Source organism: Cyprinodon tularosa, unplaced genomic scaffold (genome assembly GCF_016077235.1).
Source record: "Cyprinodon tularosa strain WSP-4 unplaced genomic scaffold, ASM1607723v1 ctg145, whole genome shotgun sequence".
Taxonomy (NCBI): domain Eukaryota; kingdom Metazoa; phylum Chordata; class Actinopteri; order Cyprinodontiformes; family Cyprinodontidae; genus Cyprinodon; species Cyprinodon tularosa.
Window position 1 is genome coordinate 884,988 of NW_024038276.1, and position 21,552 is coordinate 906,539.

Genomic DNA, 21,552 nt, shown 5'->3' on the forward strand with positions numbered 1-21,552 from the left:
AAGTTAGTCTTTATTTAGAAAATATGGATGTTTTAATTGTCCATTTTCCTTTTGGAACAGATTGACCCTGAGGCTCTGGAACCATATCCGCTTTAGGCCACCCCTCAGTGTACATTGGTTATTGCCTGGCCACCCTTATTAAAATTTTCTGGCTACACCTCTGGTTTTATGAGGGATTTTTTGTTCCATTACATCTGCAAAGAGAAGTCCTTGTGTGGGGGCCTATCAGGTGTCAGTGATGGGGCCCATAAGAGGTTGTGGGCCCTTAAGCAATTGCTGTCTTTGCTTACCGATAGTTACGCCATTGGCCAACACACCCCAGGGCCAGGACCAGTTCTACATGGGCTCTGGCCCCTGTTGGCCCCCCTCTAGAACCGCCCTGGCCTGTTGAAAAAACGCATGGCCTCTTTGTTTATGTTTTTGGTCTATTAGGGCTGACGAACGCCGTGACGTCAGGCGTTGCAATAGATTAGGCGGAAGTTGGTCAGCCAGCAGGCAGCTGTCATCGTAGCCGATAGCCGCCTGCTGCTGGAGAGAATAAACAATAATAAAACTAGTTCAATATCTGTCGCTTAAAGGTGGAGGTCAGGTCAGCAGCAGAAAAACATGGATGAAGACGTGTTGACCACATTAAAGCTGCTGATAATCGGAGAAAGCGGAGTGGGAAAGTCCAGGTTAGTGTATGCTATTAGCATGTTAGCGGCTAGCCTGTCTTTATGTTGACAGGATTCTAGTCGTTGCGTAATTTTTATTCTTCACTGTCTTCACTGCTCAGCAGCTGTTTGTGTTCTTGAGATTGTGTTTTCTACCTGTTCAAAACAAGCTGAAAACTACCAAAAAGTTACTAGTTGGCTTTGTTACAGAAACATTTAACAAACAGCTGTGAAAGTTTCTGTTTTCTATCTTATTATCGCGTTTAACTTTGAAGGACCGATGCTGGACATTCAGCATCACAACTGTATATTTTTGTTGTTGTTTAATCTGCCGCTAACAGGAAGCTGTTTTTATTTTTAGTTCAGTTTTGTTTTCTTGCAAACAATACAATAGCCAACTGTGCTGAATACTCATTTGCAATTTATCTTCATATCCCCTGACAGCCTCCTCCTGAGGTTCACAGACGATACATTTGACCCAGATCAGTCCGCCACAATAGGTTCTACACTCACTCATTTATTACACAAACTGTTACAGATCAGAAATATTTTCTCCTTTATCCACATTCTCGTTTCTTTATCATATTTAAGGTGTGGACTTCAAAGTCAAGACACTCGCAATTGAAGGAAACAAAGCAAAACTAGCTATTTGGGTAAGTCTCTGCCCCATCATCTACACAAACATATGGCACAATATATAGCTGGGAAAAACATGGTGAAGTTAACCTTTGTGGCCACACGGTGGCGACATTGCTCAGCAGAATATACTGTTGATGACAAAGCTGTTCTTGAGCTGCAGCTATGTGGCCTAGTTCTTTGTAAAATTTGAATCTCCTTTTTATAATGGGATTAGAAACTAATCCTTATTAAAAGTAACTACAGGTAAAAAGATCAACAACAATTGGGGCTTTTTTTGGACTTTTAAGGACTATTAATGCAATGATCCATTTATTTGTTTTTTGAGCACCTGTACATAATAAAAGGGGATCTTTTCATGAAGCTTAAACAGTGCATTCTACTATTTAATGGCGGCTCCAGAGATTTTTATCTACAGGTGCTAAAGGGGAGCTGAACATTGAACTGAGGATGCTATAAATCGTCCTTTTCTATTCAATTTTTAATTAAATTCAGTTTATTTCTATAGCACCAATTCAAAACACATGTCACCTCAAGGCACTTTACAGTTCACCAGATCAAACAGTCAAATTGATTCAAAGTTTTCTATCTAAGGAAAACCAGTTGATCCCTCACACTAAGCATGCTTGTAGTGACAGTGGAGAGGAAAATCTCAATTTTAACAGGAAGAAACCTCCAGCAGAACCAGGCTCGGTGTGAGCGGCCATCTGCTGAGTGGGGTTCAAGGAGACAGAAGCAGAGATGCAAAAAGCAGCTGTAAAAGGCCCCGTCCAGGAAAAACACAGCCAGGCAGACGAGCTCTGAGCCAGCTCCCATGTCAGAGGATGAAGAGAGCACATCCAGCCAGTCTCAGTCAGAGAAACAGGACTACACTGGAAAAACAGGCCAATCTCCAACATCTATAAACAAAGGTGTTGATGGAAGCAGCACAGCTGATATTTCTCTCTAGGATGGAGTCACAGTCAAACAGGAACAGACAAGGCAAAGCTACTACGAGGAAAAGCAGAGAGAACAGAAGGTTAGAGATTGAACTAACAGATTCTGCAGAGTGGGAGAATAGAGACAGAATGAAGCAAAATGGTGAAATAGGGGCCCCTATGTCCTCCAGAAATCTGAGCCTATAGCAGCATGACTATAGAGATAGCTCAGGATAACCTGAGCCACTCTAACTATAAGCTTTATCAAAGAGGAAAGTTTTAGGCCTAGCCATAAAAGTAGACAGGGTGTCTGCCTCACGGATTAAAACTGGTAGTTGGTTCCACAGGAGAGGAGCCTGATAACTAAAAGATCTGCCTCCCATTCTACTTTTAGAAATTCTAGGAACCAATAGTAAACCTTAAGATTGAGAGCGAAGTGCTCTGTTAGGAACATAAGGAACAATCATATCTCTAATATAAGAGATATGATTTTGGTACATTTGTAATGCACACAGATGCAAATGAAAACAGAAGTGTGCCAACAACTCTTAAATCTACAAAAGCCAATATTAAGATGGATCATCGATATGTGGTGTTCTGATATTCAAATAAAACATATGAAGTACATGTATAAAGTGTAAAGTGAAGTATACAAGTTGTTAGAATCAGTTCACTGTATTTTGTTTTCCTGAAGACAAAAAAGTGACTAGATGGGGAATTCACCAGTGACATTTAGTGAAGTCAATGTAAGGTTATTTGTTAATAATATTTAGAACTACCTATAAGAGGTAAAATTATTTATAAATATTTTGTTAATTTAAATCCCCCCAGTGGTTTTTACTTTACTTATTTACTTGGTTTTTTTTATTGTGTAGAAAAAAGCCAGATGTTGCAAATAAAATACTAGACAGAAAACTAATTTATCCTCTCAAAAATCCGAATTAGGCCAAATTAAAGTAGCAGTCATTCGTAGGAATCATCAACTGGATTTAGAAAAGCACAGAAATGATTAATTTAGGACATATGTCCTAAGTTAATCATTTTTGTGCATAGAATAAAATGGAATAGAATAGAGATAGATAGAATAGATAGAAAGAGAAATAAAAATACTTTGAAAGTACAGGATTCCAAATCATATATGAAGTAATGCCATAAATGGTAGAAAATATGTATTCATATGTTTATAGAAATTTTAATTACCTTCACAGAACATTAAATGGTCTCGACATTCACACTATATGATATTTGGACACTTGACAATAAAAAAAAAAAGGTACAAAATAAGTAATTCTTCTTTTGCTATGTATAGAGTCTGTAGAAGAGGTACGACTGATTTGGTGTATTTTTATGCATTCAAACTTTTTGTTTCTCGACTTGGACAAGCTTGGTTATTTTTACACCCAGGGTGTATACAAAACGAAATTTTGTTTAGTACTGCTCTCAAGATTCTTAGGGCGTAGATGTGATAGAATGTAAACATGATGATCAATGTAAACATAAGACTAAGATATGATTTACAGTTTTTCCAACATTTTTTTTTTTTTTGGAATCTGCTGGACCTGTATCGAATGCTTCAAAGCCTTTTTTAATAGAAAATTGATTTTTATAAAATTGGAACTGGAATATATGGAAAATAATCTTTCTTATTTTTTCTTTCCAAGGACACAGCTGGACAGGAAAGGTTTCGTACGCTGACACCCAGCTACTACCGCGGTGCACAGGGAGTCATACTCGGTAAGTAGCTGAGCCTTTCGAGCTTAACAGGTCAAATGATCCCCACCTCTTCATTTTTGTCATGTCCACATTCACAGCCTTTTCCATTCACCACAGTTATAATTGTTTACTGATAAACTTATCCTTAAAATAAATCATGTTTGTTGACCTTTCAGTTCCCTCTACTGTCATGAAAACCATTTTCCCCTAAGTCCAGTTAATTATAACTTAGTTACATAATGGTTTCAAAAAGGGACACATTTTATTTCTGATTAATATTTACCATTCTAAGTAACACCGTAAAACTATTGACTATGTAGTAGCTTAGCTTGATATAAATTAAAATTATTTTTCAGCTCACTTTGTTCTTGTTGATGCAAACCACTCCTGTGAGTTTCCTGCCTATTTACCTTGAGACTGTTAGATTTGTCAGTCAATGAGTCATGTGACCTAGAGCGCCACTTTGCAGCAGCCTGAGCTCCTTTTACAGATCAAACCTAAAAATGAGAAAGTATTTGTCAGCCAACAAAACGAATATGAAACTTTCCATTTCATATATATTTTTGGTTTCTCTGATGTAGGATTTAAATGTTTCCTTGTCTTTAAAAGTAACTCCATGACTTCTTTTTTCACTGATCCGAAGTGGTCAGCTATCAGATTCCAATACATGGAGGGAGACGGCTGCTTTCACAGCTGAGGGAGGGAGTTTCATTTTGCCACAGTGCAGTTTTGCTAATCATAGACATCACCGCCATATTGAATGTAGCATAGAGGTGCTATAGGGAGGGATCACCAATCAGAAAGCATGTCTCCCTCCTGTGCTTCGTGGAAATGTACCAACTGATTTATAGTACAATCCAGATCTGCTGCACGTCCCTTTCATGGATAAGAATGGAAAAAATACATATAATAGGATTTTACTTTGACGTAATTTACTAAATAGAATGTGCTTACTTTGGGGAAATTAGTGTCGCCTAACGGGCATCATTATATGAATCCTACAGGGAAACCAGCTAGAAAGAAAAAAATATATATAATTTTCTATACATGAAAATAAACCACTTAAATTGTTTATGCTCTGTTGGTTTCCCAAAGATAAAGCTTTGGGAAAGCAATAAGAACAGCATTGAGAAGATAAGTGTTAATTTATTCAATATTAATATTTGTGGTCTTTATTTTTTTTAAACATGTCATATTGGAACCTTTATTATCTTGTATAGACACAGATCTATGATGGAGTTTAGGTAGAGATGTCCTGATGCAATATTGATAACAGAAATCAGTTTCAACCAGATATAAGAAAGCCCATAGACACCCTTTGATTCTGTCCACTTTTGTTTAAAATGTATGTAACTCTTTGGTGAATAAGAAATGGGTCAGTTGTTCTCATACTTGATGCCATTTTACTGTTGTTCTCTGTCTGAGAAAAATCACTTAATCAAACCCTTTCTATCATTCCACTCTATTACATAAGTAATAAAAGTATCTATCATTCTTGCTGATATCATATTGGGTCAATATCACATTGAATCAGAAATGAAAAACTTAAATCGAGACATGCCTAGAATTAGGCGGAAAATTTGTTTTTCCTAAGGAACACAGGGATAAAATGACTAATATTACAAAGAAAAAAATTCAGGAGAATGCAGGAAAAATTTGACAAGACGAAAGAAAAAATAATATTGCAAAAATAAAGTGGTAATGAAAGTAATGCCCATAAGGCGCACCGTACTAAAAGGCGCAGTCTCAGTTATGTGTCCCATTTCTGTGTTTAACACACACATAAGGCGCACCGGACTATAGGGCGCGTTTTTTATATACCGGTACATGTCCTCTACTACCTTTAAATACCTCTACTGCGTATTTAAAAATACAGCGGGGGCAAAACTGAGTATGATTGTGCTTTATTCATGTATTTATTACAAAGTATTAATCAAACCTGGCAGCTGGCCGTGAGACAGACACATCGCAGATGACACAGCGCTGTGATTACTCCTAAATTAACTTAAAATCCTGAAACCTGCCGACGGAATATGTTCGCTTTTATTACCGGTATCCTGGTGCCTGCAGTTTAAATTATTTAGATGAAAAACACCTGCCAGCAGCCGCGATGAACCGGGAGGCGACCAGGCCCAGTGGCTGCTGATGAAAGGATTTCTCCTGTCGGCGCACCGCTGGTATGTGGGGGTCTGAGCTGCTCCGACAGAAATAGATAATCTGGATGAACTGATTGCAATTATTAAGTTTTCAGGTGGACTTTCTCACTTAAAAACATATTAAAACTACTTTATTCCCACTGATCACAGCAAATATAGCTGCAAGATTTAGATTATTTAGATGAAAAACACCTGCCAGCCGCCGCGGTGAAGAGGAGGAGACCCGCCCAGAGGCTGCTGTTGAATTAAGTTTTCAGGTAGAAAAATAGAGCGGGAGCAAAACTGAGTATGTTTGTGCTTTATTCATGTATTTATTACAAAGTATTAATCAAACCCATCAATGTCATTATCCTCTGTTTCTGAATTAAACAGCTGCGCTAAATCAGACATGCCAATTTCCCCTTCTTCGCTGTCAGTCACTTTCCGTGCAGCGCAGCTCCTCAGAAATAATGCCGGCTTTTGCAAAAGCTTGAACAACAGAGCCAGCAGACACGTTAGTCCAAGCATCAACAATCCATCCGCAAACGGTGGCGTAACTTGCCCGGCGCTGCCTTCCACTTATCCTGAAACTGTGGTCTCCGTCGGTCATCCATCGCTCCCACGCCGCTCGCAGCCTTACTTTGAACGGCCGGTTCACACCGACTTCGAGCGGTTGAAGTTCCTTTGTCAGACCTCCCGGGATAACGGCAAGAACAGCGTTCATTTGACTCACCTTTTTTTTCACATCGGCTGTGAGAGACAGTATTTAGAATCAAATGTAGTCGTATAAATCCCTTTCTGCCCCTTTAGAGACAAAAATATTTTTTTTTTTTTAAAGAACCATACTCTAAAAGACTTTAACAAAAAATTGCAAACAACTGTTGAGTGTAAACAAGGACAAACAGAGCAGTTCTTCTTTTATTCACTTGTTGATTCAAGATGAACACATCTTTCATGTCTCTGTTGTTATAAGACACAAAAATAAAAAGTCTTTATTTTACAAAAAAACAATAAAGTTCACATCACACTATTACACACTATTACCAAGTAAATTTACTTAGTTACTCTACATATTTGGGAATTTATTAGTGAAAAAAAAATGTATTTTATTTGTAATAAGTTTTATAGAAAGGGAAAAAAACATAAAAACATTGCAGAGGTTGCTTACTATTACTCCAGTAGGATGTAGATACACATGAAAAATAAAATAAAGCACATAGCTTTAAGCTTAATGAAAAATTAGTTTATAAAGATATTAGTTCTCTGTCTCATTTATGAAGACGTTTTGTTATTATTTTATTTAAAAAGACACAGCAAAAAGCAACTGCCTAAACTTTATTTATTTATTGCTAAATATTTGTGTAGGAATTTTAGTTGCTGTGTTCATCATTTTAGGCAAAGTTAGAAGAAGAATCGTTGGTTTAGTGCCTGTAGCAGCACTGCAGTGAGGCAAAACATCTGTTTTCAGTGTCGCATGTCGAGGAAGGGATGCAGTTTCTGAGGGCTGCCCTTGTTATAAATTATTAGGAAGGTTCATAAGTACCTGTTGTTCTATAGATGCAGTTTTTGGATGATAGACCGTGTAAAAGTAGCACGATTTTAAAGTGAGAGAGAAAATTTTTTTATTTTTTTTTTGGTAGCAAATCAAAATAAAACCTTAAAAGTAATTTAGTTACTTTTATCAAACCCCCAATGATCAAAGTAATTGGAACTCTAAGGTAAACAGCAGTCCCAAATCTGCAGCCTTTAACTGATTTTCTTTCAGATGTACCCTTTCCTGATTGAAATATATTGTTGGATTTTTTTAATATAACAACATCTGGAATAAGTTCAAGGGGCAAAAATACTTCAGTTTTGCATTACATTAAATTAGCCGAACGGCAAAACTTTTCAATAGTCAATTTAGTGAAGTTAGAGCTGTTGTCACAAAACATTATATGTTTATTTAAAGTCTCTTTGTGTGTGTGTGCTTTGTTACACTTTGTTAGTGTATGATGTCACAAGGCGCGACTCTTTTACGAAGCTCGAAAACTGGCTGAACGAACTGGAAACGTACTCGACACGCAACGACATTGTCAAAATGCTGGTTGGCAACAAAATTGATAAGGTTAGTCACTGCCTGGAGCTCTTATATGCAGAACACGTGGCCGACTTCTGTCCAACTCTCAACGCAGTCATTTAAGGTCTTAATTTTCCTCTCTCTATTTTATAAACATCATGATGATCTATAGATGTTAAGTTTAATTTGCCTCTGTGTGTGTGAGAGTGTGCGTTCAAACCTCTGATGTGTTTTCAGGATGACCGTGAAGTGGACAGAAACGAAGGTTTGAAATTTGCCAGGAAACACTCGATGCTTTTTATTGGTAAGTGCTGGAGTAAGTGCGGAATCACTCATGTTGTTGGTCCTGTAGATTTACAGAAGGAAAGATGTAAACTTTCGCCCGCCGCCAATAAAATTCTTTATATTGTGCTTAAAAGTTACAACTAGGCTTTTTTTTGTTTTTTGTTTCACAGTGTTGGCTTTTGCTTTTTTGCTGACAGCCGGGAAATGTATGTTTGATTAAAATTGAGCTGCTCTGTCACTGAATCCATGTAAGCATCCAAATCCAGTTGGAGCTCTTTTAGAAATCAACTAAGCCCTGTTCTACTGTAGGAAGACTTAAATAAAGGACTTTTGTTGAGTGAATAAAATAGAAGATGTTGTTTTGATAGTTTTTTTTGTATTATACCCACACGTTCACAGGGAGAACAAGCCAGGGGAATCAAATCTAAGACCCTCTTGCTGCAAGGCAACAGCGCTTCGAACTGCACTTCATGTGTCCCTACAAATATTGCACTTATCCCCCTTTAGAAATGTAGAGTCTAATCTGAGAAATTCATTTGAAAAAGATTGCAATTCATAAAAATGTATCCCAAAAAAATTAAGAACATGAAAAAAAATATGAATAAAATACCAAATTATTTATTTAGGATGAAACCGCCCAACGTGCATCAGACCCACTTTTCCACCACGTAGCTGGAGCAGCAAAGATGCTTCAGCTGTGCATCAGACCTAAACATGTACAAGCATCAAAAATGAAGCAGCTGCTCTTGCTGCTTGCAGTCTGAACGTAGCATAACACTGATTCAGAGTGGGACCAAATGCACTCTTAAAGTGTTACTTTAAGAGTGCAAATTTACTGTGTACCCTTTTGCCTTCTGTTGCTTAGCAATACTGTAGCTGGTATACTTTGGGACTACAATGGCTTCTAGGAGGGGGCAATAAGCAACACCCATGCTACTTTGTTACAGGACATAAAATAAGTTCAATTTCAGCAAACCAGATTGAATGAAAACAATAGTTTGCTTTTGATCCGAATCAAACAATCAGACCAAAAGACGTTTCTGGTGTAAATCGATTGATTAGTGCGTGTATGGTCCTCTTTACTAAAGCAAAAATACTGAGCAAGTCATTAGAAATATCTTAAGAGTTTTCAGTTATAAAGTCTGAGGTGAGGTTTGTGTCGTAACTTTTTGTCTTTCCTAACACTTTTGACTCTTCAGCTCCCTGATCTCATTAATCCTTTCCGTATTCAGAGGCCAGTGCAAAGACCAAAGATGGCGTCCAATGTGCCTTTGAAGAGCTAGTGGAGAAGATCCTCCAGACTCCGGGGCTCTGGGAGAGCGACAACCAGGGTCAGAAGGTCCAGCTGGGGCATCAAGAGCAGGGCGGAGGAAGGGCGTGTGGAGGATACTGCTCCATACCCTGAAACTAGAAGAAACGGCAAAAACGGCGACCTGACAGAAACTACAACGGACCAGAGATATGGAGCTTAAGAGGGGCGAAAAAAAAAAAAAAGAGACAAATTGTTGGAGTTCTGTCATCAGAACGAACACTGCAGTTTTGCACAATTCCTGTTCAACTTCTATTACTTTATCATGTTCAGTTAGTGTGTGGCGAACCATCTGTAGGTCGGTGGTGGTGAAATTAATTAAACATACGAAGGATACCACAACAGTACACGTCTAGGTTAAAGTGATGTCATTAGCTACAGTTACTCAGTTGGACAGTACGGCATTACATTACCAGCATTGTGCCTGTAACATAATCTGATTTGTGGGGCTGTGATAGGTGGCCTTGCAGGTTTTACTCTAAATATGGAATTATTGTAAAAAAAAAAAAAAAAAGAAGTGTTTTTTTGTTTTATTGGCTCCAAAATTCCCAACTTTTGAGCATCTTGAGGTGGCAAAGACTGAATACTCTCAAATAAAACCTTAAAGAATGGAGCCTAGTTACTGACAACATTGTTACCCCTTCCCCGTCTCGGCTGTACACTCCCTCCTCCACAAGGTTACTTCTAGCTACAAAGGATGCCCATTTACTCACTGTTTTAATCCTACTCTTCCAAACTCGACCAGTTTATTTCCATTTGTTTCATTTAGCGTTGCTTCCTTTATAATTGTCGTTTATTAACCACAGAAAGAAAACATAACCAAGCACTTCTCTCACTCAAGATCCACATGTGTTGGAATTCCAGCTTTAATTTGGACATTTTTACTTTATTATTACCAGTAATTGTTTTCTGGGAATTGAAATAATTTTCTTTTTTTCTTTACTGTTGCTTTGTTGTGCTTTTCAGTAGTGTGCTGTTTCTTGTCAATCCTAAACCTGCCTTAACACTAGAAGAGTTGCAGTCAAGTAGCACTCGATCTGTTTTGAATTTAAATAAACGGAAACCCGAAGATGGGATCTCTCATCTCCTACAAGTCTTTGTTTGATGGCTGTCGTGTGGTTTAGTGTTTTCCTTCTAAAGTAATTTGTTGACTTGTCTGTTGATGCATATATTCCTTGCAAAGAATAAAGGCAGAAACTGCAGAGGCGGACAATCCAGGCTAATCAGTTAAGTGAAGAGATAATCCAGAAATACTTGGAGGTATGGAAAAAACTTATATTTTCCTAATGGTTCTTATACACTCTGGAAAGTATGCATGACTTTTCCAAATTAGGATAAATAAAGGAAATGGAAATGGGCTTCATTTGTGTTAAAGTGCTTAAATACATATAGGCACTTAAGATAACATAACCAACTATTTTGCTTGTTGATGTTGTTTGAACTAGTAATACATCAGTGGTTTATGGGTTTTGTAGAAATGTTTGAAAACTCAGCCAATAGATTTGGTCACAAATCGACTCTAGTACTATTTTGTGGGTCATAAGCTGAAATGTTCATTAATCTCTGTTTTATGCAGCAGCTTACTCTAAAAAAAATCATATCCATTTATCAATCCATAAATTAAACCAAATGTGTCTGAGTCCATCTGTCTGTTTTTTCTGTCTATCCATTCATGTGTTCATCCATCCATCCATCCATCCATCCATCCATCCATCCATCCATCCATCCATCCATCCATCCATCCATCCATCCGTTCTTGATCGGTCTCATTATTGATAACTCATAATCTTGGGAACTGTTTTGGAGTTTTACCAGGATAGACGTGTAGGAATGTGATTATTTTTCCCCATTCCTATTTTACTTTCACTGAGAAAAGTTCACAAACGTGTCTTGGGACAAGAATACTCAGAATAAGCTGTTTAACTGCTTCAATATACACAGGAGCAGCTGTCCGGACTAACTTTTTCCGTCATAGTGTTTTTCTGTGGTTTAAATTCCTTTTAATGAGATATCATAGAACAGATGAAGGAATCAGGAAGAGGAATTTTTATAATTTTGTGTAAAACCCATGAAAGGTATCATACTTTAACGTATGATGCCGACTGTATGAATAAATAAAACAACATATCTATTAGCTACAGTTCAGTACAGTTCCAAATCATGCAAATGTTATGATTTCCAGCTATTTACCAGCTTTTAAAACATCACTTTTGACTGAAAATCTTCATCCTAGACGGTCCCCTCTGTGCCTTCAGGGGCCATATATTGCACCCCTGTTGGTTTGCCATCCTTTTTCCACAGTGGATCTTTAAAATGCAGTTTGGAAGGCTGTAAAAGTCTGCACACATGAAGCCTACCACTAAGTACTTTGTGAAAGTACTTTAGTACTTTGTGAAAGTACTAAAGCACTTTGAGACAGTAATCCACGCCTTTGTGACCACTCGGCTGGATTACTGTAATGCACTTTATGTGGGGATTGCTGGGTCCTCAATTGCTCGTCTTCAACTTGTTCAAAATGCTGCTGCACGTCTTTTAACTGGCACACGCAAGTACGAGCACATTTCACCTGTTTTAGCTTCACTCCACTGGCTGCCCATCCATTTTAGGATTAATTTTAAAATTCTTTTATTTACTTTTAAAGCCTTGAATGGCCTTGCCCCAATTTACCTCTCTGAGCTTCTGCACCCCTACACTCCCAGCCGATCTCTCAGGTCAGCTGATCAGCTGCTCCTGACAGTGCCTAAAGCAAGGCTTAAGCTCAGAGGGGATCGAGCGTTTTCTGTTGCAGCTCCAAAACTCTGGAATGCATTGCCGCTGCACATTAGACAGGCCACCTCTCTGTCTCATTTTAAAACTCTTCTTAAAACCCACCTCTTTTCTTTGGCTTTTAACACCATGTAGAGTGTTGATTTTATGTACACATGGTGATTTTATGTACACATGTTGATTTTATGTATACACATGCATTTTTTTATCCTGTGCGGGCAGTGCTTTTATTTTATTTTATTTTATTACTTTTATTTATTTTAGTTATTTTATCTTTTTGTGCAGCACTTTGGAAACCTTGTGTTTATTTAAACCGTGCTATATAAATAAAGTGGATTGGATTGGATAAGTACAATTCTGTGGAACATAATTAGCTTGTCTCGGCCCATGTAAGGTAATGGTTTAAAGGAAAAGACAGAGCAGACATTTTCACATTGGATTTATTCAAACAGCTGCTGATAAACTTCATCCCTGGAGGATTCTCCGGTGTCTTGAAAGTTCATATAAGTTACGGAAAATAAGGTCAAGTAGAGAATAAAAAAGAACGCAGATATTATCTGGATTCTTTTAAGGTTACTGTTTAGATATTACAATATTTAACATAATTAGAAAGTAGTTAAAAGTATAAAACATTAGTACTGAGGGCTGTACACTGTTCATTAAAAGGCACTTAGGCTCATTTTGAGTGGAATATGGTGTTCAGTGCCTACCCACTGTTTGCCAGGGTAACTTTAACAGTCTGGACCTCAGAGATATGGGAAGATTTCTGGATAATGCGGCTGGTCAGAGCGGTCTCTGTGCTCTGCTTTAGGGCTGACACAGCTCCAGTCACACACAGCCTGCCTGTGATGCTGGCTTTTGATCCGGAGAACGGCTCTGATGGGCAGCTCTGCCCTGTGGCTGAGATGGGCGCCGGGTCAGTGCTCAGTCCTGCCTTGCGGCTCTTCCCCTGGGCCAAGCTGGTAAGAGCCACAGCAGCATGGATCTCCCTCCAGCCTTGGCCGTCTTTTCTTTGTGGGTTTCGGTTTTGCAGCTGACCCCTGTGAAGAAACAGCCATTGAGATCAAGAGAAAAGAGAGGTGAGGGTTCAGCTTGAATAGCAGCTGCTGTATCAGGTGATGTTTCTTTGTGCTGCTGATCAGAATGAGAATAACATCTTTTATTGCCGTAGGTTAGTGAGCAGCTGTTAGACGTTATTTATCTCCATTGCTCCCATCATGCCCAAAAACTTATTATAACCATGCTGTTAACTTTTCAGTTCCTTTATCTGTAACCTTTTTATTACATTTTATCAAATTGAATATGACCTTTTTAACAAGCGCAATAAGTGCAATGCCAAAATTGTGCTTACCTATAACTTTTAACTGAAGTGTTGTCTGCTGTATCTGAACAAAAAGATAAAAATAAAAACACATTACGCAGAGAAAGTACCATAAACCTATTTACCAGGTTATAGTGTAAGGCCACACATGTCTGTTTTAAAAATAAAACTGACTTTCAAATATTGATTTTGTGCCCAAAAGTCTAATGTAACCAATACATATTCATTCTGTATGTGTTCAATGCTTTTGCTGAGCATTGGAACATAACTGCCCTTATTTCATTGTGTTGAATCTTTAATTTATAGATTTCCTTGTTTATTTTATGTTTTTTTTAAACATAAGCACTTACCAATAGGAAAAAGCTTTAGAAAAACATTAAGAATCGGTTGTGCTCAAAAGGAGATTACGTATTTGTTTATTTTACAGGCTCAGAAAATAAGAAGGAAAGAAAAAAAGACTATGTAACATTGCTTCTAGCCTACAATTTCTGCTTGTGGTCTGTGTGTACATGTGCAATATTTGTAGGACATATTTTCCATCTCAGCTTCTGGTTACTGCCTTTTTTTTTTAGGTTTAAACACAAAGATAGTTGCCAAGAAACAGTTTTTCTTCTGAGTCCAATAGAAATTGAAATTAGATGCTGAAACTCTGTCTTTTTGCGCTAACAGCCTGAAACATACCACAGACGTGAGCCAAAAGTAACTTCTTACTGATAGTAAATCACTTTTGTTTTATGCTTTTTGCTTTGCTACCGAACATCCCTCACCATGTCTCCCCTCAGCTATAAAACTCCCTGCCAAGAAAGTAGCTCAAAACTTTGCTAAATTTATGACCAAGAGAGAAAACCTCTTGTGAGTTTCACTTCGCCAGAGGGTATTAGTGACAGCTTAATGTTACAAGTAGTAATGAATCCAATCAGTGCTTTGTTTTCAATGTCTTATATATCGTAATTAACATACAAGTGTAAACACCATAGATCATAGCTATGTGCTCATAAAGCTGCTATCATGCACTTAGGTAGCATTTCATGTTTAGTGTTGGTTCTTGCATGATTAGCACCTTGGGCTAGAGCCCACCTGTGTGCACCTGTTCTGCTTGCTTACCCACAGACACTAATTTCCCTTGGTGAAACTGATTATGTCAAATAGTCATAACTGAACATTTTTAGATATTTGATGTAGGTATATGTTTCATAACAAGCAAAAACTAAAAATAAAAACTAAACATTGTTATAGTTCTCCCCTTTTGGACTTCTATTTGAGTTTATTTTTGAGTTTTCAGTTATCTTTGTCATTCTGTTTTGTTGAGCTTTGGTTTCTTTTCCATATTGTGTGATATTTTAGCTGTGTTGCATTTTTTGAGTTTCTCTCTGTTGCCCCCTTGTGGCGGTCTCCTTTCCTCTAGCTCCCTTCTAGTTACTTCTATTCACACCTGCTCCATATCAGCTAATTAGCCCATGCTTTGTTCTGCTCCCCATATATACACCTCCTCTGTAGTTCCTTACTGCTGGTTTCTTGTTGTTCTCATGTGTTTCCCCTGTTTTTTGGTTTCCTTTATTTAGTTTTAGTTCCTAATTGATTTCATTTAACCTGCAAGACCTCATCTCAGCATTTAGGTCCTCAACCAACCTCCACCCAACCCTGACAAACATAAATTACTAGTGAGTCAAAGAAGAGGCCCTGAGGTACACCAGAAGAAGCTGACTTTAAGACACTATTTGAAAAATGCACATAAAAAGATCTGATAGATATGATAAAAATATTTTAAAAATCTGTAAGGCAGATGTTGATACACTGGCCCGACCTACCAAGCATGAACTGGCAGTCATCTGTGTTAAAGGCTGAGCTTAGTACCAGCATAAGGATACTAAAGTTATAATATGTAACATACATGAAAAGTATATTTTGTTTACTTTTAGGGCAGATATCTTTTTAATAATATTCTCCCAATACCTGCACATTGATCAAATTCAAACAGGAAATACTAAACTGGTGTTAATATGTAAGCTACTGCAAACAACCCATAATTCATAATTCTATAACTTTCCATAAAAGTAAAAAAAAAAAAAAAAAAAAAAATCCACTGGACTTGGTTTCCAAATTTTGAAAGTGGATTTTTTTGAACTTTTACGAATGACTATGACCTGGATGACCTATGAGACTGAAACGGTAAATGTCACAGTCCGGTGGAATCATGTAACTCTAACTCCTGAAGGTCTAGTGCCTGTTTCATTTGTTGCATGTTCAAAAACACATTAGGGTTTCAAAAACACAGGCTTTAGTCCGTAACTTTCATAATTCAAGAACTGTTTAACGTTTAGCATTGAACTACTACCTCTGATGAAAGTATGTCATCAATCTTTAGGCCTCTACAGCTTAACAAATCTGGGATACACAGCAACAAAGTTTGACTAACAGGGATCTGTATTCGTCTGGAGAAGGCTGTCAGCTAAGTATGCCCAGCAGTGTGAGAAAAAAACCCATCACCAGTCAATCGGCCTGCTGCCTGGCACACCTGCATCAGCTCAAATGGGAAGACGACACCACTGAATCTGGAAAGTGTGTGAAAATCCAGTATCCAATCCAGTGCGCCCTGCTCTGAAGACATGCACTGTTTAATCATTTGTTTTTTTACATGTGCTGCCGCAGGAACTGAAGCTGATTGGCCACTTGGACTAATTTGTTTTTTCTTTTTTTTAATCTACAGTTTTCCTTTAATAGTGACTAAGAAATGAAGGTATTCTACTTTCAGCTTCAGTCTTTTTGAGATTTTTGGATTGCAGTTTTCATCTACTAGATCAGGGGTCTGCAACGTGCAGATCTAGACGTGTGCAAGTGGCTCTTTAGCTTGCTTGATTTAATAAATAAATCATGATATTAACCTGTTATTTTATGTAATGTTTTTGTTTTATGGACCCCTCCTGGCTGTTCTGCTAAATTTGAAGAACCGCCACTGCCCTGCTTCTCTCCAGGAGAAGATCCTATATGTTTCTTTTTAGACCCATTCTACAAAAGCTATCACTAAACCTCATCAGAACTGCTTTTATGGAACACTTTTACATACTTTCCACTTATTGCTTGGCATCCAGTTCCAAAAATGTATAAAAACCAGGTAAGAAAAAACAAAGATTCAAACTGACATCAGTGATTCCACTGCCTTAGCTTTGTTTTGATTAATATTCCTTTTAACTTTAAGTGTCTTTATGATGTGTACCATCACAATGTTAAGAATGAGCATTTATTTTCAATAGGTTTTTTAAATGGTTAAATAAAAGACATATGACAGAGCGGTTGAAATGGATCCAAAGTCAGACCCCAGAGGCAAATGTCTGAGTGTCTTTAATAAAAAAGGCTGCGCTGGAAGAGAGTCGACAAAAGGAGCCAAGAACTCAGGAAAGCAAAACTGAGTAAAGTATCTAAATGACACTGACGAGGTCCTTTTGACAATAACAATAAAGCAAAAGTAGCATCAGGGGAATGAGGAACAGGTGCACTGATTGACCAATGAGCTGGAAGTTAAGACCTCTAAGGAAAAACACACAAAATATAAATATAAAGAAAAAAAACAACTCAAGAACTTTTAATTAAGCACATTTTTCTTTTAATGGATTTCTTAAATTAATGTGGTACTTTTTATTATATCTAAAAGCTTTTAACCTAATTAGTTCTCCGTTTATGATGATAATCTGTGGCTAAATAACGTTTTTAGATGAGAGTTTTGCTCCAGCTTTCAGTAACTGGTTGGAACTCATTTGTTGCCAGGAATAATTAGGCAATTCCTTCCTTAGAATTACTGTAAAACATATAGAGGTGCTAAAGAGAGGAAATGATTATGGAAACGTTACACAACTTCTCTAATTTGAGGTGAATTAGAATGCCTTTGAGCAGGAAAGTAACACACGGGAGCAGCGGACTGCCAAGGCACACAGAAACTGTGGCAGCAGAGCTACATCCTAATAGACTGGGAGAACATGCCAAATAAATATTAGCGTGGTGTCTCACGTTTGTGTGGCTGCTGCAGCACTTACTCTACAATCTGTCTGTCTTCAGTGTTTTACCAACAGACTGTTCCCTTTCTACACACATCCTGAGGTTTCCACTTCTCACCCTGGGAGAAATAAAGTCTCAGACATTCTGTAATTGTCCTTGAGGCCGAACTGGACATTTCCACCAAGGCTAGAAGTGGATGTGGAACAAATGGCACATTCTAGGATATGGAAATGATATTTGTGGTGTTCGGTGGCAGCCAGCATGGGCTTCTTCCAATTTTGAAATGTAGGATTTCAGTATCTGCATGAGTCTTTATTAGGAATCTTTGCAGAGGGTTTGGCTGGCTTCTCCGGGTGGCTTTGAGATGTGTTAGTGTGCTGTGATCCCTGTAAGTCTGTGTCCCCCCCCCCTGTTTTACTGTTGCATTTATGATTAAATCTAGCTGAGCTTCTGACTTTCAGATGGACGCCAGAGATTTATTAATGTCAAAAAACCCTCAGGAGCCAAGTTGGAGGTTTCTGTTCGCCGTGTCCTTATTTTACTGTACACTGCTGTGTTTTAAAAGGGAACGGAGAGGAATCAGGGTAGTAAAACTGTCAGTGTGCTTCACATTCATTGTTAATCTTTAATTAACTAGAAATATTTTTTCTTCAGCCGGAGGACCCTGTTGTTTCTCTTTATAAACTGTGATGTATGCATTTTTAGCTTGTTTGCAACTCCCTTTAAATCCTGCAGAGTCAAACATTTCTTACCCATGCTGTAGATGAAGTTAGCCTCTGCTTTAGAGGAATTGGACAGAGAGAAAACATCTCCATCACTTTCGTTGGAGCTGGACAGTTGGGAGAGGCACCTCTTTCCACGCGCAGAGGCAATGGCGTCTGCCTTTGCCGCCATCATGTGCCGCAAGGTGTCATTAAGGTAGCGATTCAACAAGCTGTTCTTGTACTTGGAGGGAGGAGACGTCCCGTCATCATCGGTGGAGCTGTCTGCCCTGGCAACGACACTGGCCTGCTTCTCAAGCAGGCTTCCACGGTAAGATGTTTCACCGAGGTTTGATTGGCTAAAAGCCGTTGGTAAGGTGCACTCTTCATCTATACAGCAGAGGAAACAAAACTGTCACTGCAAATTCTAACTTAAAGAATAGCATTTTTGGGCAGAGAAAGAAATCTAAACCCACTTCTTGGAGTTTTCTTGACTGGTAAAATAAAAATCTTTGATCAACCATTTTGTTATTGTTACCCTCTGTGTCTGTATCATCGCTGCACACACTCAGTCTCTCTGCATTTCCTTGGATGTATTGATTGTAGAGTTTGATCCTCAACGCCCAGCTTAGGTCTGGCTGCCTCACTGTGTTTTTCAGTCTTCGCCGGGCATTAGCAAACCAATTGGAAACCTGGCACAAACATTTCTTGATTAATATAAAAAGTATCTTAAAAATAATTAGGCATTGCAGTTTTTCTGATGAGACTAACCTGCACTAGTGTCATATGCGAACCCAGAGCTAACAGCACCTTTTCAGTTTTTGTTGGGTAGGGGTTGTCCCGATGCTTATACAGCCAATGTTTCAGTGGTCGAGCCATGTCCTGCAGAACCTGCCTCTTGTGGCGAGCTTTCACCCCACCGAGACAAGACCTAGGGGAGCTAGAAGACAAATAAAACATGCACTTCAGTTTGGTGGCTTTAGCTTGTAACAGCCGTGAATCTGGTAAGATCTTTTAAAAGTCAGTAAAATTACAAAAGAACAACAACATAAATAGATGGTAAAAAATTCTGACCTGCATCTTCTGTACTTTAAGGCAGAGTTTCTGTCAGTCTGCAGCATGTCTGGGCTCTGTCCGTCTGTTAAACTCATCTGAGGGGAGTCTGCACAGCTCAGTCCGCTCCTTTCTTCAGCTCTCCTACACTTGTCCAAAAGGAGCTGAGCATCAGTCTTCATTGGAGAAAAGTTGTCCATTGTTAAACATGCAGAGTTTCTGTTCGGTCAACAGGTGCATCAGTAGACTCCCAAAGACACGCAGACACTGTAGATCCTTGTTCTTTAGAGATGTGATGTGCAAGTAAAGAAAAAACCTATATTACATCCTCTATATTTTTTCTTTGAGTCTTGGGAGAGAAAAATGCTCTACCTTACCAGGGAATAATGTTAGAGAAGTAAGAAGATGTTGTCTGGATTAACTGTTCTGTCTAAGGAGAGTTCAAATAACATTCAGCTCTGCTGCCTATTGGTCTTCACATCATCCAATCGCCTCAGTGCAAGACTCTGCAAGGTTTTTCTTACAGCCCTGCTGAGTCCTGCAGCCATACCCCGGGATGTAAAAATGATTCCACTCCAAAGAATATCAGCAAACCTAGTCATTAGATTTACTAGAAAGTGATTTTGTCAGTCTGTGCGAAGCCGCTTTAAGCATGGTCTCATATTTTCAGCATGAGCTGCGTGATTTTTGCGGGTCTTGCGGTATCACTAAGAATGGTGTCAGCAAATAATAATCCATGTTTTATCAGGGGATTCTGGAAATTTATGGCCCTAATTATACGCTTGCTAAAAACCAGCCATGCCACAAAACGACGGCTCATGTCAGGCAGGAAATCCTGCTGCTTTGGAACTTCAATATGGATTTCGTTGAAAGCCAGCTGAAAGGCACCACTTGCAGCTTGTTGATACATTTAATTAGGATCACACGTGTGCCTCGTTGACTGAAATAACAGACACTGGAACTATAAACAAGTCAGAGATGATACACTCATTCATTTATGCTCGTTTTATATTCTCATAAACAAAACTGTGCTCAAATTAATCTATTTATCCTTCTCCTGACTTTTAAAAGATTGTATCCATTTAAACTCATTTATCATAAACGTTTATAGTCTACAGCCCTTTGCATAAGTCCTCTAAAGACTAAAGTTTTTGTTTAGTCCTCATTACAAAAACGCTTAAGCTTGGGCAGAAAGAAGGCAACATGACTGTAGACAGTAATATAAAAGGTGCTAAATTAGATTCAGGCCTAGACTTTGGCTACATAAGCCATTCAACCTTTTTTCTGTATTTTAACTTTTCTCCTTGATGGGGGTGAAAAATCATTTCTGTTTTTCCACAAATAAATTTGTGAAAAAAAAAAAAGTCAAAAAGAGGTTTCATATTTCTGCAAGGCATTGTAATGCTTTTTGTTGAGAGGGTTGTCTTTAAATCATGGCTAAAATTCAAGTGCTCGTTCAACATACTTAAAGACAAATGTCTTTTCCAAGTTCGTAATTCAACACTATCAATGGGCAGGTTGAGTTTTATTGCTTTCAAAGCTGAACACCACATGGACCAGAAGCATCTCCGGTAGGTGCAGTAAATTCCTCGGTCGCATTCCTCAGCGGCGGCTGGAGAACGCTCGCATACTATCACACACCATTTACCCCTGTCCCTGTGAGATCTGTTCAACGGCAAGACTGTTGATATTAGCAGGAACGCACCCACCGGCTGCAGTGAGGAGGCCTGTAAAAACGCTGGGGACCAACATATATCCTGCTTTGTTTAGATCATTTGGCACCTCTTTCTGCGTTAGGTGTTTGATTTACAGGTTCTAAAACTCCACGCCTATTCTAAGGGCCGCGTGTGTAGCAAACACACGGCGGGGAAACTGTTCCTCAAACATGTTTTTTTTTCACCATATTGCCTAATCATTGGGTTCCCCTGACCTTTCTATATCACTTGTAGACTTTGCTTACTAGAAGCCTAAATATCGAGGCCTCAAATTGAGGTTTAGGCCTTTTATCAGAGAT

General features: G+C 38.4%; 2 protein-coding genes across 2 annotated transcripts; one reads left to right on the top strand and one right to left on the bottom strand.

The window, feature by feature from the left end:
• The first annotated feature begins 366 nt into the window (after positions 1-366).
• On the top strand, positions 367-10,790 carry LOC119779291 (ras-related protein Rab-18). Its single transcript, XM_038278876.1, has 7 exons — positions 367-674; positions 1,098-1,153; positions 1,245-1,306; positions 3,868-3,940; positions 8,043-8,161; positions 8,351-8,417; positions 9,631-10,790. The coding sequence occupies exons 1-7, from the start codon at positions 607-609 to the stop codon at positions 9,801-9,803; spliced, it is 618 nt and encodes a 205-aa protein (XP_038134804.1). The 5' UTR covers positions 367-606; the 3' UTR covers positions 9,804-10,790.
• A 2,105-nt stretch (positions 10,791-12,895) lies between these two features.
• Positions 12,896-20,114, bottom strand: LOC119779309 (homeobox protein Mohawk-like). Its single transcript, XM_038278909.1, has 7 exons — positions 19,916-20,114; positions 19,560-19,820; positions 19,257-19,425; positions 19,024-19,177; positions 18,537-18,875; positions 13,825-13,858; positions 12,896-13,513 (listed from the first exon to the last, which is right to left on the bottom strand). Exons 2-7 carry the CDS (start codon positions 19,736-19,738, stop codon positions 13,180-13,182), a joined length of 1,209 nt encoding a protein of 402 aa, XP_038134837.1. The 5' UTR covers positions 19,739-19,820; positions 19,916-20,114; the 3' UTR covers positions 12,896-13,179.
• Between the last annotated feature and the right edge of the window lie 1,438 nt (positions 20,115-21,552).